The sequence below is a fragment of the Nicotiana tabacum genome, chromosome 17 (genome assembly GCF_000715075.1).
Source record: "Nicotiana tabacum cultivar K326 chromosome 17, ASM71507v2, whole genome shotgun sequence".
Taxonomy (NCBI): Eukaryota; Viridiplantae; Streptophyta; class Magnoliopsida; order Solanales; family Solanaceae; genus Nicotiana; species Nicotiana tabacum.
The window spans coordinates 35,431,488-35,445,296 of NC_134096.1; the positions used below are offsets into that span (position 1 = coordinate 35,431,488).

At 34.0% G+C, this 13,809-nt stretch overlaps 1 protein-coding gene across 1 annotated transcript; it reads right to left on the bottom strand.

Moving 5' to 3' along the window:
* Positions 1-1,342: 1,342 nt before the first annotated feature.
* LOC142171777 (uncharacterized) lies at positions 1,343-2,755 on the bottom strand. Its single transcript, XM_075235481.1, has 2 exons — positions 2,315-2,755; positions 1,343-1,897 (listed from the first exon to the last, which is right to left on the bottom strand). The coding sequence occupies exons 1-2, from the start codon at positions 2,753-2,755 to the stop codon at positions 1,343-1,345; spliced, it is 996 nt and encodes a 331-aa protein (XP_075091582.1).
* Positions 2,756-13,809: the final 11,054 nt, after the last annotated feature.

Here is a 13,809-nt window from a genome sequence, read left to right on the forward strand (position 1 = left end):
CAATACCTAAGAGTCTAAGACCAGTGTTGTCAAAGGCGATAAGCTTTAAAAAAGTGTTTTAAGGTCTATTGGGGCTTTAAGCGCAAAACGCAATTAAGGTGTGGTCTTTAGTAAAACAAAGCGCAATGAAGAAAAATAAAGATATATATGTAATGCAGGAAAAAAAGTAACAAATTCATTCATAATGTTTCCTTTAACAATCATTATATCTCTTTGCTAATTATACTTTATTGCTTAGTACCGCTCGATAAGACATAGAATGCATGACCTATAAGACGTACGCCTTAGCGCAGCTTAAGCGAGGCGAAGGGCCCTCCTTGAGCTTTATTGAGCTACAGGGCTTACACTCGTTTTAAATGAGCCTTTGACAACACTGCCTAAGACAAACGATAGGGAGTTAAAAAGTCTAAATTACTAATCCGGAACAAAATGACAACAAATATAATTACACAATGAGTCAAGCAAAAAACATAACAGGATCATGAAGCATAAGAATATTAGATTTTTTCTTTTGACAAATGGCATCCGACCTAACTGCGTGCAGCTAGACTATTTTATCAGGTACCTGCTACTCCCATCAGCACAAGGAACGAGTAAAAAATATCGAATAATTTGTTATTCTCATTCTTTGGATAATTTATACGAATCTTTGTCACCCATTTCAAGTGCAATTGATTTGGCGCTCCTATTGCTACAAACCAGTAAAATATATAAATAAGGAAATAGTTAAAAGTAAACAAACAGCATGTTGGCGAGTGTCGGCGTTGATGCGCTGAATCCAAAGGGAACGCATATCCCTCTTCTTGTTTCGACGGTATCTATATAAGTACTGAAGTTCTTTCTCCACTCTCTCCCTTGCTATTCTAATACAGTTCTTGGCTCACCCTCTGAAACCTTTTGCTAGCTTCAATACCTCCTTCTTGTTCATCTTTTAACTTCTTGGCAAGACTTGGGTTTGTGTTGAAATGTGCAAAGGTATGCACACAAAATGGTACATACAGCAAAACAAGTGTGTGTAGATTATGTCTGCTATTAAGAATGTATCTGTATATACAAAGGTCCATTTGCTCACGATTTTGGCACTCTGCACCCTCGTGTTTTTTTTTTTTTTTTTAATAATAAAAAATCCATCATTATGATGGAGAGGTTAGGCATGACCTGGTTGTATATATCAAAGTTAACAACAACCCGGAGGAGGACATAAACCTTTGCCTCACTTACACAGCGTAAATTGGTGTACACCAATCTAATGAAATATTGTATACATATGACTATTTGAAGAGTGGAGGACTCCTCCTTACACTTTGATAATTTCATCAGCACAATCAAATCCATAACAAAATCAAATTGTGACATCATTGATTGTGAACTGATTCTTCTTTTGTCTAAATCTGAAGTTCGGCATGTTGTCTTGATCTAACTTCAAGGAAGCTCTAATTTTCATAGGAAGAGAAACAACTTGGTTGAAGATATGAAACGTCTTGGAACTTTCTCCCAACTTGGCCAGATGGTCTACAATTGCGTTCCCTTCTCTAAAAATATGTACAAAGAGAAAGTTTCCAGTTTCTGTGACCTCTCTAATCTGCTCAATAATCTGAGTGAGTTGCCAAGGTGGTTTTATCCTTTGGTTTACCAAATTCACAATTAGCATGGAATCTGATTCTACTATAACCTTAGAAAAGCCACAATTACAACACAGTTTGACACCATATAACATAGCCTTAGCTTCAGCTAAGTTGTTATTCCCTTGGCCATAGAACTCTGCAAATGCCTTGATCATCTCACCATTATATTTTTTGATCATTCCTCCACCACCTGTTGTGCCAGGGTTTCCTTTACAACACCCATCCACATTAAAGTTTACCCACCCCATCTCAGGTTTCCTCCAGATGACTGCCTGAAATTGTATACAATGCTTCAAATTCGATATAACCTTACATTTATCAATCCAAAGTTGAGGAAGTTGAAGAGTAGGGAATTGATAATTAATTATCAAAGTCATAAGATTAGAAACTTGTTGAATAATGTGCCATGCTGACATTTTCTTATTCTCAAACATAGCTGCACATCTACTCTTTTAAATATCCCAACAAACGACTGATGGTACACATTGTAATAGAGTTGAATGAACTTCATTATTAGCCTTAGCTATCCACCAATTCATCAAGACGTGTCTAACATGTCCCTGACTGAATTTGACGGCACATACGTTGCAAAAATAGTTCCACACATGTCTTGCAATCTCGTTGCAGGTAAAAAAATGATTGATGGATTCCTCTTCGTGCTTAGTACAACAACTGCATCTGGAAGTGACCATGTTAACTACATCATCTGTAGGAATTCTAGCCTGCAACAACCTCAACATGAAAAATGAAATCTTGAATGGGATTTGTTTGTGCCAAATCCTGCTGCTAGTAAAGGTGCCACATCCTTTCCTCCTTAGATTTTGCCAAGCAGATTTGCATGTGAATTCCCCAGTTTTTTCCAATAGCCAAATAGGATAGTCTCTCTTATCAACATTAATTTTTATTTTCTGGATTGTATTGACTGTCGATTCAGATACTTTTCCCATCAATTTGTCCCTCATCCAAGCACCTTCATGTATGAATTCCTGCACTTTGGTATTCTTTGATGTCCTTCCTCCTGGAACTATGTTTGCAGCTCCGAGTACTGTCCAATTACCCCACCAGAAAGAAACATCTCCTCGTCCAATCTTACAGAAGATAGACATTTCAGCATTTTTCTTACTATCCATCAATTTTTTCCAAATGTGGGACTAACCATTTGCCCACTTTTTGGAAACAGGATGAGGCCTTTTGCACTACTTAGCCTCTAAAAATTCTTTTAATAGAGTGTTTTGAGTCCTGAAATTCCACCGCAATTTAGTCCAGAAAGAATTACAAATATCTTGAAGTGACCTGAACCCAACTTCTCCTTCCTGACCTGGTAGGCACAGATCACCCCATGTTTTCCAACGTTTTTTGTATCTGTTATCATCCTCTCCCCAGAAAAGATTTGCCATAATTTTCTCCATCTGTTTAAGAACTCCCTTGGAAGGTTGAACTACTGATAACAGTTGTAGAGGTAGAGACTGTAGGACTGATTTTATTAACACCGCTTTGCCACCATATGATAGGTATTTCGTTTGCCAACCTTGAACTTTGTTAACAACTTTAGCCACCATATTATTGTAATACACAACCTTCTTTCTGCCGCAATAAACTGGGCAACCAAGATACTGCATGGGGAATGGATAACTCTGGAACTTGGTGATCTTCTTGATATCATCCTGTTTGGAAATAGGATGAGACCTTTTTTTAATATTAGCCTTAGGGTACGCGCTTTGCGCGTGTACCTTATATCGATAATATAACACTTTTAAAAATTATATAAATATTATTAAATTTTGTATATCTTATGTGCAATTATTCTATCTCATTCGATAGTTTTTAAAATTTGATGTTGAGTTAAAAGGTATAATAATTATGAATATTGGGATAAATTATACCTAATAATAGTATTTAGTAGGATTTGTATTTGTACTTGTATTTGTATATAACTAAAGAATGAAATATGTTTTTTGACAAAAAGTTTTTCTCTATATTTTTCTGTTTTATTGTTACTAAGTTAATTAAATTATATAAAATTAATTAGTTTTAATTTTATGATCAGTTATAAATCTATAATTAAGAATAAACAAATCATAGGACTGCCAACTGATATTATACAAGATATTAATATTGAAACTTATATAATTCAAAAAATGATTTAATGTATAAAATTTAGTTGATTTAAAACTTTTAGTCTCTCAGTATAAATTTTTTAAAAATTACATAATAAATACATTAAGATATGTTTAAGTTATAGTAAAAGTATCAAGCATGTAAGTTTTTTAAATTGATAAATATTTAGCAAGCTTAGCTTGTTAAATAAAACAGATAAATACGATATAAGAGCCAAAAAATTTAAAGTAAAATAAAGTAAAAAATAAGAGAGATATTCAAAACCATATGAGAAAATATTCGTTAAAATATTAGAAGGAGTAATAGATAATACATTAATAATAAGTATTAGATGAAACATACTTTTATTTTTAATACATGCAATATCAGTTTCTATTATTTATTACATACTTAATCCGCAGAAAGTCTTTTACATAAAATATTTGATCAACTTATTCTTTGTCATGGATTCAAAGAAGAAATTGCATGTATTAAAAACAAGACCTATAATAAACAAGACTAATGTCAAATTTGATTTGATTCTTTCAATTCTTCATCTACCGTTTGATTCAACACCATAAAGAAAGTATAAGTTATCAGAAGTTTCTATGTTAGGTTTTATATATTACTTAATTACTATGTTTATCTTATAGGTCTATAAGGTAAATCTTTAATTAATATTTGATTTTTAAATATTAGAATTTCTTACCTAGTAGTTCAAATAAGGTAATTATTTAATATGCAAGATTTTTAGTTGATTTTAAAGTCTTAATAAATATTAGAATAATTAAATGACTTTTTTGCCTGATATGAAAGTAAATTTTAAAGGGCAAAAAAGGCGAACGACATTTCGCTAAGGGATTTCGTTCTTTTAATATAATATAGATAATTGGTATAATATACATTTTGTCTTTTTTCTTGTTTTATTTTTTTAATTCAATTTTTAGAACAACTTATATATTATACTTGTTTTCTCTTCTCTTTTTGCTTTCATTTTCTTTTCTTTTTACCTTTTCTATTTTCATTTATTATTATTTCAGATCATGTTTTTATTTTCTGTTTTTTCATATTCTAATTCTGCACACATTTTTGGCTCCTTTATTTTTGTTTTTTTATTTATTTGTAGTTTTTAATATATGAATCATTAGAAAATGACTTTCTCTAGCATATAGTATATCAAAATATATTAGTAGCAGTTGAAGTATATTATTGCAGTATACTATGATACCCACATGGTATATATCATATACGAACATGATATATGATATCGAGAACTCTATTAGAAAATTAAAAAATGACACATTGATTTTTTTTTTTGAAAAATTAAAAAATTACCAAATTTAACTATATTGTTACATTATACAATATAATGTAATAGTATACTGCTGCAATAAATTGCCACGACCCAAAATCCACGGGTGGTCGTGATGACGCCTAATACCGCCGTCTGGCAAGCCAACAGTGATTAGTCAATTTAATTACTCATTCTAGTACTGTCACGACCCAAAATATCACATGTCGTGATGACGCCTATCTCAATACTAGGCAAGCCGACAACCTTAATAAAATACAATATCTTTTAAGTTTGAAAACATAATACTTGAATTCAATAGAAAGCCTCACAATTACAGATACTGTAATGTCCCGTTAATTTTTTTTAATAATTTAAGAATTTAAAGTGCAATAACGGTATTCGGCAATAACTTATTCGAGTATCAAAGGAGACCTATGGGGTGGAACCGCATTATTTTGACATGAAAAGTGTTTCAACGACGTTATTTTTCAAGCATAAGTGGTATCACATTAAGCAAATGAGCTTCAAATTCAGATTTGATTGAAGCATTAGATTCGTATTGAAATTACGGAGCCATAGCAAAAAGAATTGTCGAATTCGGATATCGTATTAGAGAGTTATGTCCATTTTCGAGCGAAGTAGAAATAATTTCCCATCGCCAGCGCCCAGGGTAGCATGGGGCGCTAGCCCTGGCGCTGGGAATTTTAATGTTCTGGAAACTGGGCCACAGGTAGTGCCCCACGCTACCTGTGGTGCTCAAAACAACATATAATCATTTCGGGGTTTATTTTTTCCCATTTCTCTTGGCTGAACGTTGGGGTTTTCTTCCACTCTCTCAAGACCTCCAACTCAGACCTCCAACTCCCCCCTCCCCCCCCATATTCAAGGTGAGTAATCCCTACTAATTTGGTGTTTCATTCCATCAATTCTACCCTAAAAGTAACTCAATCCTCCATAAAATACATAGATCTTCAAGAAATTTCTTCAAGAACTCAAATGAGAGTTTTGCAAGATTTCTTCCAAAAGATAATCCTACACCTTTAGACTTACATGTATGGATATATTATAGAAATATGAGTATGAATTAAGTATTGAAACTTATGGTATGGTGATTGGAAGCCATAAGTTCCCAGTTTAAATACATAACCATTGTAGAGATTGAAAGGTGATTATTTGATGGAATTTTGTTGGTTGGGTGTGGATGGATGGTCATGTCTGTGATGTTGGAAGTTATGAATTGTTTAAGAATGATGGTGGGATAAAATATTCATAAATGGTAGTAGTTGGATGATCTAATTCTATGGTTAAGTGGTGTAGAGATTAATGCGTACTAGGTATTTGATAAAATGCTTAAATGACCTAAGTTATGGAATTTGTTACTAATATTGGTCTCATTGGATGTTGTTATTGTATATTGAAGTTACTTAGTGTAGTGGATCGTTGTAGTATCATTGAGGGACGAATTTGAGGTATGTTGTCTAAACTATTCTCTTAGAATTGAATTCCATGATGTTCTCGTAAGTTTCAAGTATGGTTGGCTCAAGTTCCTTATTTTATGTTCCGGGTTGTTCCCAATAAATTTGATTGTCCCGAATGAGCAAAGTGTCGAGAATTATGTATTCAAAACGTATTATTTCAAGCTTGGACTTATAATTTTTGGATGCTCCAATAAGTTTTATAGTCCATAAATTTTATTAACTCAAATATATCCTAAACCAAAATCAAATCAATACTAATGCTAATAAAAGACATTTAATTCAATTGTACTATGGATGAAAATAGTGTTGGATATCTATTTTTTAGTTTTTCTATGGTTTAGATAAAATGTATTACTTATTTTTCTTTTAGTGGTTAGTCATGTAAATAATAGTACTTATTAGTCATGATTTTAAATTATGTTTTTTTTCATTATGGTTTATTAATAATATTTATTTTATGCGATTTTATTATCTTTATTGTTGAATATTTTAGTACAATGTCATTACTCATCTCATATTTATGTTATTTTATTGAAAAACACCTTATATAGTTCTATCTTACTAGGATTAAAGAAATATTTGAAACACAAATTTTAAGTTTTGTGCTATAAAGACTTTATGAAAAAAAAACAGAAAAAACTCGAAAACCCAAAAAATTGAGATTAAAAAACTCGACTTTTATTGGTTTGATTTGGTAATTAAAAAATCTGAATCAATCCGACCCATGTACACCCCTAGTTTTTAGCTTTAACATGTAAGAATGCGTTCTTTTAGTTTAGGAAGATAAGCTAGCGCAGTGCAAGTCCTTACATTACATTCTCATTGTCAAAGGTCATTACATTCTCTTTATCAGTATCTTGGTAATAAAGGAATGTTTCCTGTGCTACTTGTGCTTAAAACTTGATTACTTGTGAAAGTGAGTATTCGTAGAGTAAGTGTCAATAATTATGGACTCGAACCCGGTGATTCATCCATGAGTCTAGGGGCGGGCATCAATCGGTTCGGTTCGATTTTGTAGAATTTCGGTTCGGTTAATTCGATTTTCGGTTTGTGATTTTAATAACCAAAACCGAACCATAATAACTTCCGTTCAGTTTTCGGTTCAAATTCATATAATTCCCTTTATGATAATCCTTGACTGAGCTAAGACAAAACAGAAGCAGCAGCAGTGGCAGTAACAGCACTATAGGAGAAGCATTGAGTGTTCATTTGCTCCAGAACCAACTCATTATCTCTTAATCTTTCAATAAGAGAATCATTTTGTTTACCCGATAAATTGATAGAGTTAAATTTATACGTAGTTCCAAGGATATGTGGCGCAACTTAATACAAATTGTAAGGATAAAGAGAAATATAAATATGGATTGCAAAGAATGTGAAATAGATAAGGTTGTAAAGAAAGAAAAACAGATGCGTTAATTTGTACGTAGTTCTAAGGGTATGTGGTATAACTTGACACAAATCGTAAGAGTAAGTAGAAATATCAAATATTGACTATGAAGAAAAGATACAAACCGAGTTGAAAGGAAGATGATTTATGAAGAAGAAATATGGAATTATCCGTGAAGCTAGAAAGGATAATCTCCTAATATGAGAATGTATCAACAGTATTTGAGTTGCAGTGTATTAATGACTTGATCCTCCTTTACAGGAATAATAGCTATCCCTCTTATAGTAGAGGGATCCTGCTTTGGATACAATAAAAAATACATAGTCGGAAACCCATGATAAATCAGCATTTTTCCTAATTTCTGCCGAGATTCCCTTTCTTAGTGCGGCTGTAACGGCTCTTGTCTCTTGGCTCGATCTTGATCGGACTTGATATCGGTCGGTTTAAAGGCTTAGAGTTCGATGTGGGCTCGAGCTCGATATTAACTCGGGGTCCTGTATTGACTCGGGCTCGATATTGGTTGGCCTCTGGCTCTTAAGCTCGATTCCATCGCTTCTCATCATAGTTCGATTTGGATTCGAGCTCGACAATGACTTCGAGCTCGGTATTTGATCTGTCCCTGAAGCTTGAAGCTCGTTTGTGCCTTCTTCGAATCTCATCTCGATATTATGAAGACTCTCTTCGGTCCATTATGTTCTCATCTCAACCAGTCGTACGAAAGCCGAAATCGTTTTCAACCGTATACAATAATCTATTTTTCTTTGAGAAAAGAAAAAAATAACTCTAACGAGGTCCATTTAATTAAATACAATTTAAAAGGTTTGAGTGGGTTTAAATGAAGGAAGCTGGGCAGAGGCATGATCTTTCAGGAGGTAAAATCAAAGCGTAATTCAAATGTTAAAGCAGAATCAAGCTAAAGATGCATTTGATAATTGATAGTTCTCAGGTTTTTCCCACAGATATAAACTGACTGCTACAAACATTTCCTCTCTAATTTTTATGAGAAAAACACAAAATTTCAAGAGTATGTTATAAGTTTGCTAACATAAGTGTTGATAAAATTTATTCCCATAACCTACTTCCTATATATTTTGATAAATACTTGACTGACAAAAAAAATATAAAAAGAAATAGAAAGAAAGAGTAGACAAAAGAAGAGAATAGGAAATGCAAATCAAAGAACAATAGCAAGACCTTCCTTCTTAGGAGGTACTATTGCCGTCTTATTTCCTGGGAAAGCGCTGCGGGAGATATCCACCAGTGCGTTGAAGCTGTATGGTTCGAGCATCGACAATTCGGACAAGACTTTCCTGTTCAGCTGGACATTCTCCTTCATCAGCCCATGCATGAAGTTTCCATAATTTACCTATAAAAAATGACACAAGCAAACAGCATGATTTGCATCAAAAAATCTTTTAACAAATCATATGGGTCGATGTTTTGTCTTTTTGTAGTGAGAGTGAAAGTACCATTTAACAATACAAATATACAACACAAGATTTGAGTTAAATGAAGTAGTGGACTCATGAAAAAGGGAAAAGGGTATTGTTTAGTGGTCAATGAAGTGAGTGGAGAACCATTAAGTCTTATGTTCAAATTCCAACAAAAAAAACTTCTAAGTGAGTTCTTCCCATCTCCCAAGCCTTGATAAACAGAGTTATGAGATAGCAAATACCCGGTGGACACCACCATTATAAAAATAAAAAACATAAAAAGGCAAAAGGCCAAACCTATGTTAGAACTGCACACAAACAAAAACGAGAAGCTTTCTTCAGTTGAAAAATAGTGTTGACTCGACTTTACAACAGCCATATTTGTCACTTAACTGATGGTCCTTGACCTAAAGAAGGGGGGGGGGGGGGTCATGTAAAGTTGATGCTGATAGACTTTTTTTGGAAGTAGAATATAACAAATGAAGAAAAGAAAATACAATCTTAATGTGTGGCCAAAGAACAATTTACTCCAAATTATAGCAAATCTTTGGACAACAACGTTATTCTACTCTGTAACTTTGAGAACAATTGTGGTTATCTCCATAATGACAACAGGAGAAGCAATCCAATGTGGTTTTTCCAAAAACACATGAGCACTAGCATATTTCACTAAGAAAATCTTAACTAGCATCAAGTAGCAAATGTCCCTAAATTCACAAGAACAAAAGAGGTAAAGTTGTGCTGCTTTTAACAATCATCACTTTTTAGAAACTTATCATGCTAACTACGGACACTTTGTCTGCGCTTACTGCTCTTCAACTTTCTCTTAAGTCATTTCCTCATTTCAAGGAAACATCCTAATAATATCTTTCCAAATATGAGCTATATTGGATTATTGGTGTTACATAGTTTAGAATTAATTCTCACTAGCTTTCCACCATGCTAAATAATGATACAAGGATATTAATGCTACTGAAGACCTCATGGGACGATGCCTGCCAATATGTGCTCTGAAATAATGATATATGTGAGTCCTTTTGTTAGATTTATAAACTCAATGGTATAGAGCTTAATTTTGTTACGCAACACAGTAGTTATCCTACTCCCAATACCTAAGATAGGCAAGGAATAAACCCCTAATCCCGATGGCTATACAATGGCTTTTTATTCCCCAAAAGATGCTAGCCAATCTCGTAAGAAAACCCTTTTTATTTGGGGATAAGAATCTTGAAAGAAGACTTGATGAACACTTTCCAGTACTTTAAGGTTGATTGCTACTTTTATATCCTAGATATCTAAGAAGACGAATGCAATATTACTAAGAGACTTTAGACCAATTAGTCTCTTAGAAACTTTCAACAAGATAATGGCAAGTGTCAATTGAAAGATTAAAGACATGCATAGGGAGTCTTTTGTTGGCTCACAAAATGTATCCATGCAAGCAAGAAAGATCATGGATGTTGTTTTAGTTGCTAATGAATGCTCAGATTCTAGGAGAATATCAAATCAAGAAGAATAATTTGTAAACTAGACCTAGAAAATTAGGCCAATCGCCTTGTTAACTAATCCTTCTTGTTGAATACTATACATAAGATGGGTTTTTAGAAGAGATGAATTAAATAGATAAAAAACTGCAATTTTACAGTCAAAGTTCTCTTCATTATAAAGGGTGTACCAGCTTTCCATCACAAAGGGGACTAAGGTCAGGTAATCTCCTATCACCTTTCTGTTTCTGATTGCGATGGAAGTACCGAGTAGATTATTTAGTAAAAAAGGGCAAAGGATGACTGAAAGGTACCGAGTAGATTGTTGAGTATACATGGACAAAAAGATGACTGAGGCTTTCAGATAGTAGGAGAGAATGGACAAAGTTAAAGTTTCATATTTCATATGCAGAAGAAACTAGAGTCTTGTGTAAGGAAGAGGAAGAGAAAAAAGAAGCATCTAAGAGTGGTGCTTTTGATCTTTGAGACACGATCTGAGTTGCATATTGTCTTGGAAAAACGTAGCATGTTCCTTTTAATAGATGGAAATCATGTACAGCTCTTACCATCAATTTTTGGATGCAGAGCTGAAGCTTACCTACCACTTGGGATGCCATACACTCCAAGTTAAGAGATGCAACAGTGTGCCAGGGTGACATCCATGGAGGGCAAGTGGGCAACTCGCTGTAAGTGATAAGAGTGTTGGATAGAATGGCCATAAACCTAGTGCCTTATATCATGTGCCAGCAAAAGTGAAGTATTCCCTATGTTCCATTTTATATGACACTCTTCTTTTTAGCATGTCCAAAATGAATTACACTTTTCTACATTTGAAAACTCTATAACTTTAAATTTTCTAGTTTACCCTTAATTAATTGCTCTTATAACCACAAAAATGTCATGTCTTTTGATATGTTTCAGAAGTTTTTCTTTATTTTTTTCTTTCTTAAATCGTGCAGTCAAAAACCGTCACGTAAAATTAAACGGAGGTAGTAATAATTAGATAAATGCAAGTCCCAAGTGGTGGGGGGGGGGAGAACCTACGGAGGATTTGGGATAAGAGAACTTCAAGTTGCACAACAAAAGCTAACTTTATCAAATGGCTTGTGAGATTTAATATTGAACAAGAATCTTCAAATAAGGAAAAGTATGGCATGGAAGGGCACCGGGTGACTGAAATAGTGTCTACCTCTTATGGCGGCACTGTGGATGCATGCATATTACTTAACAACTAATAACAGAATTCCAAAACTTGGTAAGATTGGAAGTTGGGAATGGATGTAAATTAGGACTATTATGACAGGACTCGTAAATCGTGCAAGCTGTTTAGAAAAATTAATTTCCTGCCAAAGAGATGCTACAATTGCAGACTGCAGAAATAACAATGGACGGCTGATTAAGTCTAGAGGATTGGGAAGTCGATAGAGTCGAACTTCTCTTGCATAAACAAGAAGAACAGAATACATCTGAAGCTGATTCTCAATTTGGAAAGCAAAGAAAGATGAGAAATTCACCGTGAAATCATGCTACAACATACTGATTGGCACAGAAGAAAGGAAGCTAATGACATACGTCATAGATGTTATGTTACATTTGCAGAAGATCTCTAGAGTTCCCCAATCATTTTTTTTACTCTTTAGCAATACTTAGCAGAAATGGTATCTATTTCTCAAGCTGTTGGAGTGCACTGGGTGATGTCAAAGACATCAAAGATAGCCTTTCGAACCTCGGATGGATAGACAGTGAGAGGAAAACTGATAAGACGGGATAACTGTACTCCTGTTTCTATGGACAACATGGCTGGAGAGCAACAACTGTCGATAACAACAGTTTGGTATAACCCAGACTCGATATATTATTTGCATATACCGCATTGGACATTATAGATTCCCCATTTCCTTATGATTAATGAAAATTTACCTTCTTATTAAAAAAATAATACCTAAGAGTCTAAGACCAGTGTTGTCAAAGGCGATAAGCTTTAAAAAAGTATTTTAAGGTCTATTGGGGCTTTAAGCGCAAAACACAATTAAGGTGTGGTCTTTAGTAAAAAAAAGCGCAATGAAGAAAAATAAAGATATATATGTAATGCAGGAAAAAAAGTAACAAATTCATTCATAATGTTTCCTTTAACAATCATTATATCTCTTTGCTAATTATACTTTATTGCTTAGTACCGCTCGATAAGACATAGAATGCATGACCTATAAGACGTACGCCTTAGCGCAGCTTAAGCGAGGCGAAGGGACCTCCTTGAGCTTTATTGAGCTACAGGGCTTACACTCATTTTAAATGAGCCTTTGACAACACTGCCTAAGACAAACGATAGGGAGTTAAAAAGTCTAAACTACTAATCCGGAACAAAATGACAACAAACATAATTACACAATGAGTCAAGCACAAAACATAACAGGATCATGAAGCATAAGAATATTAGATTTTTTCTTTTGACAAATGGCATCCGACCTAACTGCGTGCAGCTAGACTATTTTATCAGGTACCTGCTACTCCCATCAGCACAAGGAACGAGTAAAAAATATCGAATAATTTGTTGTTCTCGTTCTTTGGATAATTTATACGAATCTTTGTCACCCATTTCAAGTGCAATTGATTTGGCGCTCCTATTGCTACAAACCAGTAAAAGATATAAATAAGGAAATAGTTAAAAGTAAACAAACAGCATGTTGGCGAGTGTCGGCGTTGATGCGCTGAATCCAAAGGGAACGCATATCCCTCTTCTTGTTTCGACGGTCTCTATAGAAGTACTGAAGTTCTTTCTCCACTCTCTCCCTTGCTATTCTAATACAGTTCTTGGCTCACCCTCTGAAACCTTTTGCTAGCTTCAATACCTCCTTCTTGTTCATCTTTTAACTTCTTGGCAAGACTTGGGTTTGTGTTGAAATGTGCAAAGGTATGCACACAAAATGGTACATACAGCAAAACAAGTGTGTGTAGATTATGCCTGCTATTAAGAATGTATCTGTATATACAAAGGTCCATTTGCTCAC

Excerpts from the sequence above, each read along its gene's own strand:
- LOC142171777 (XM_075235481.1), bottom strand. The coding sequence starts at position 2,755 with ATGGATAGTAAGAAAAATGCTGAAATGTCTATCTTCTGTAAGATTGGA. Across the intron at positions 1,898-2,314 it reads CAGATGATGTAGTTAACATG|GCAGTCATCTGGAGGAAACC; the intron begins GTCACTTCCAGA and ends ATACAATTTCAG.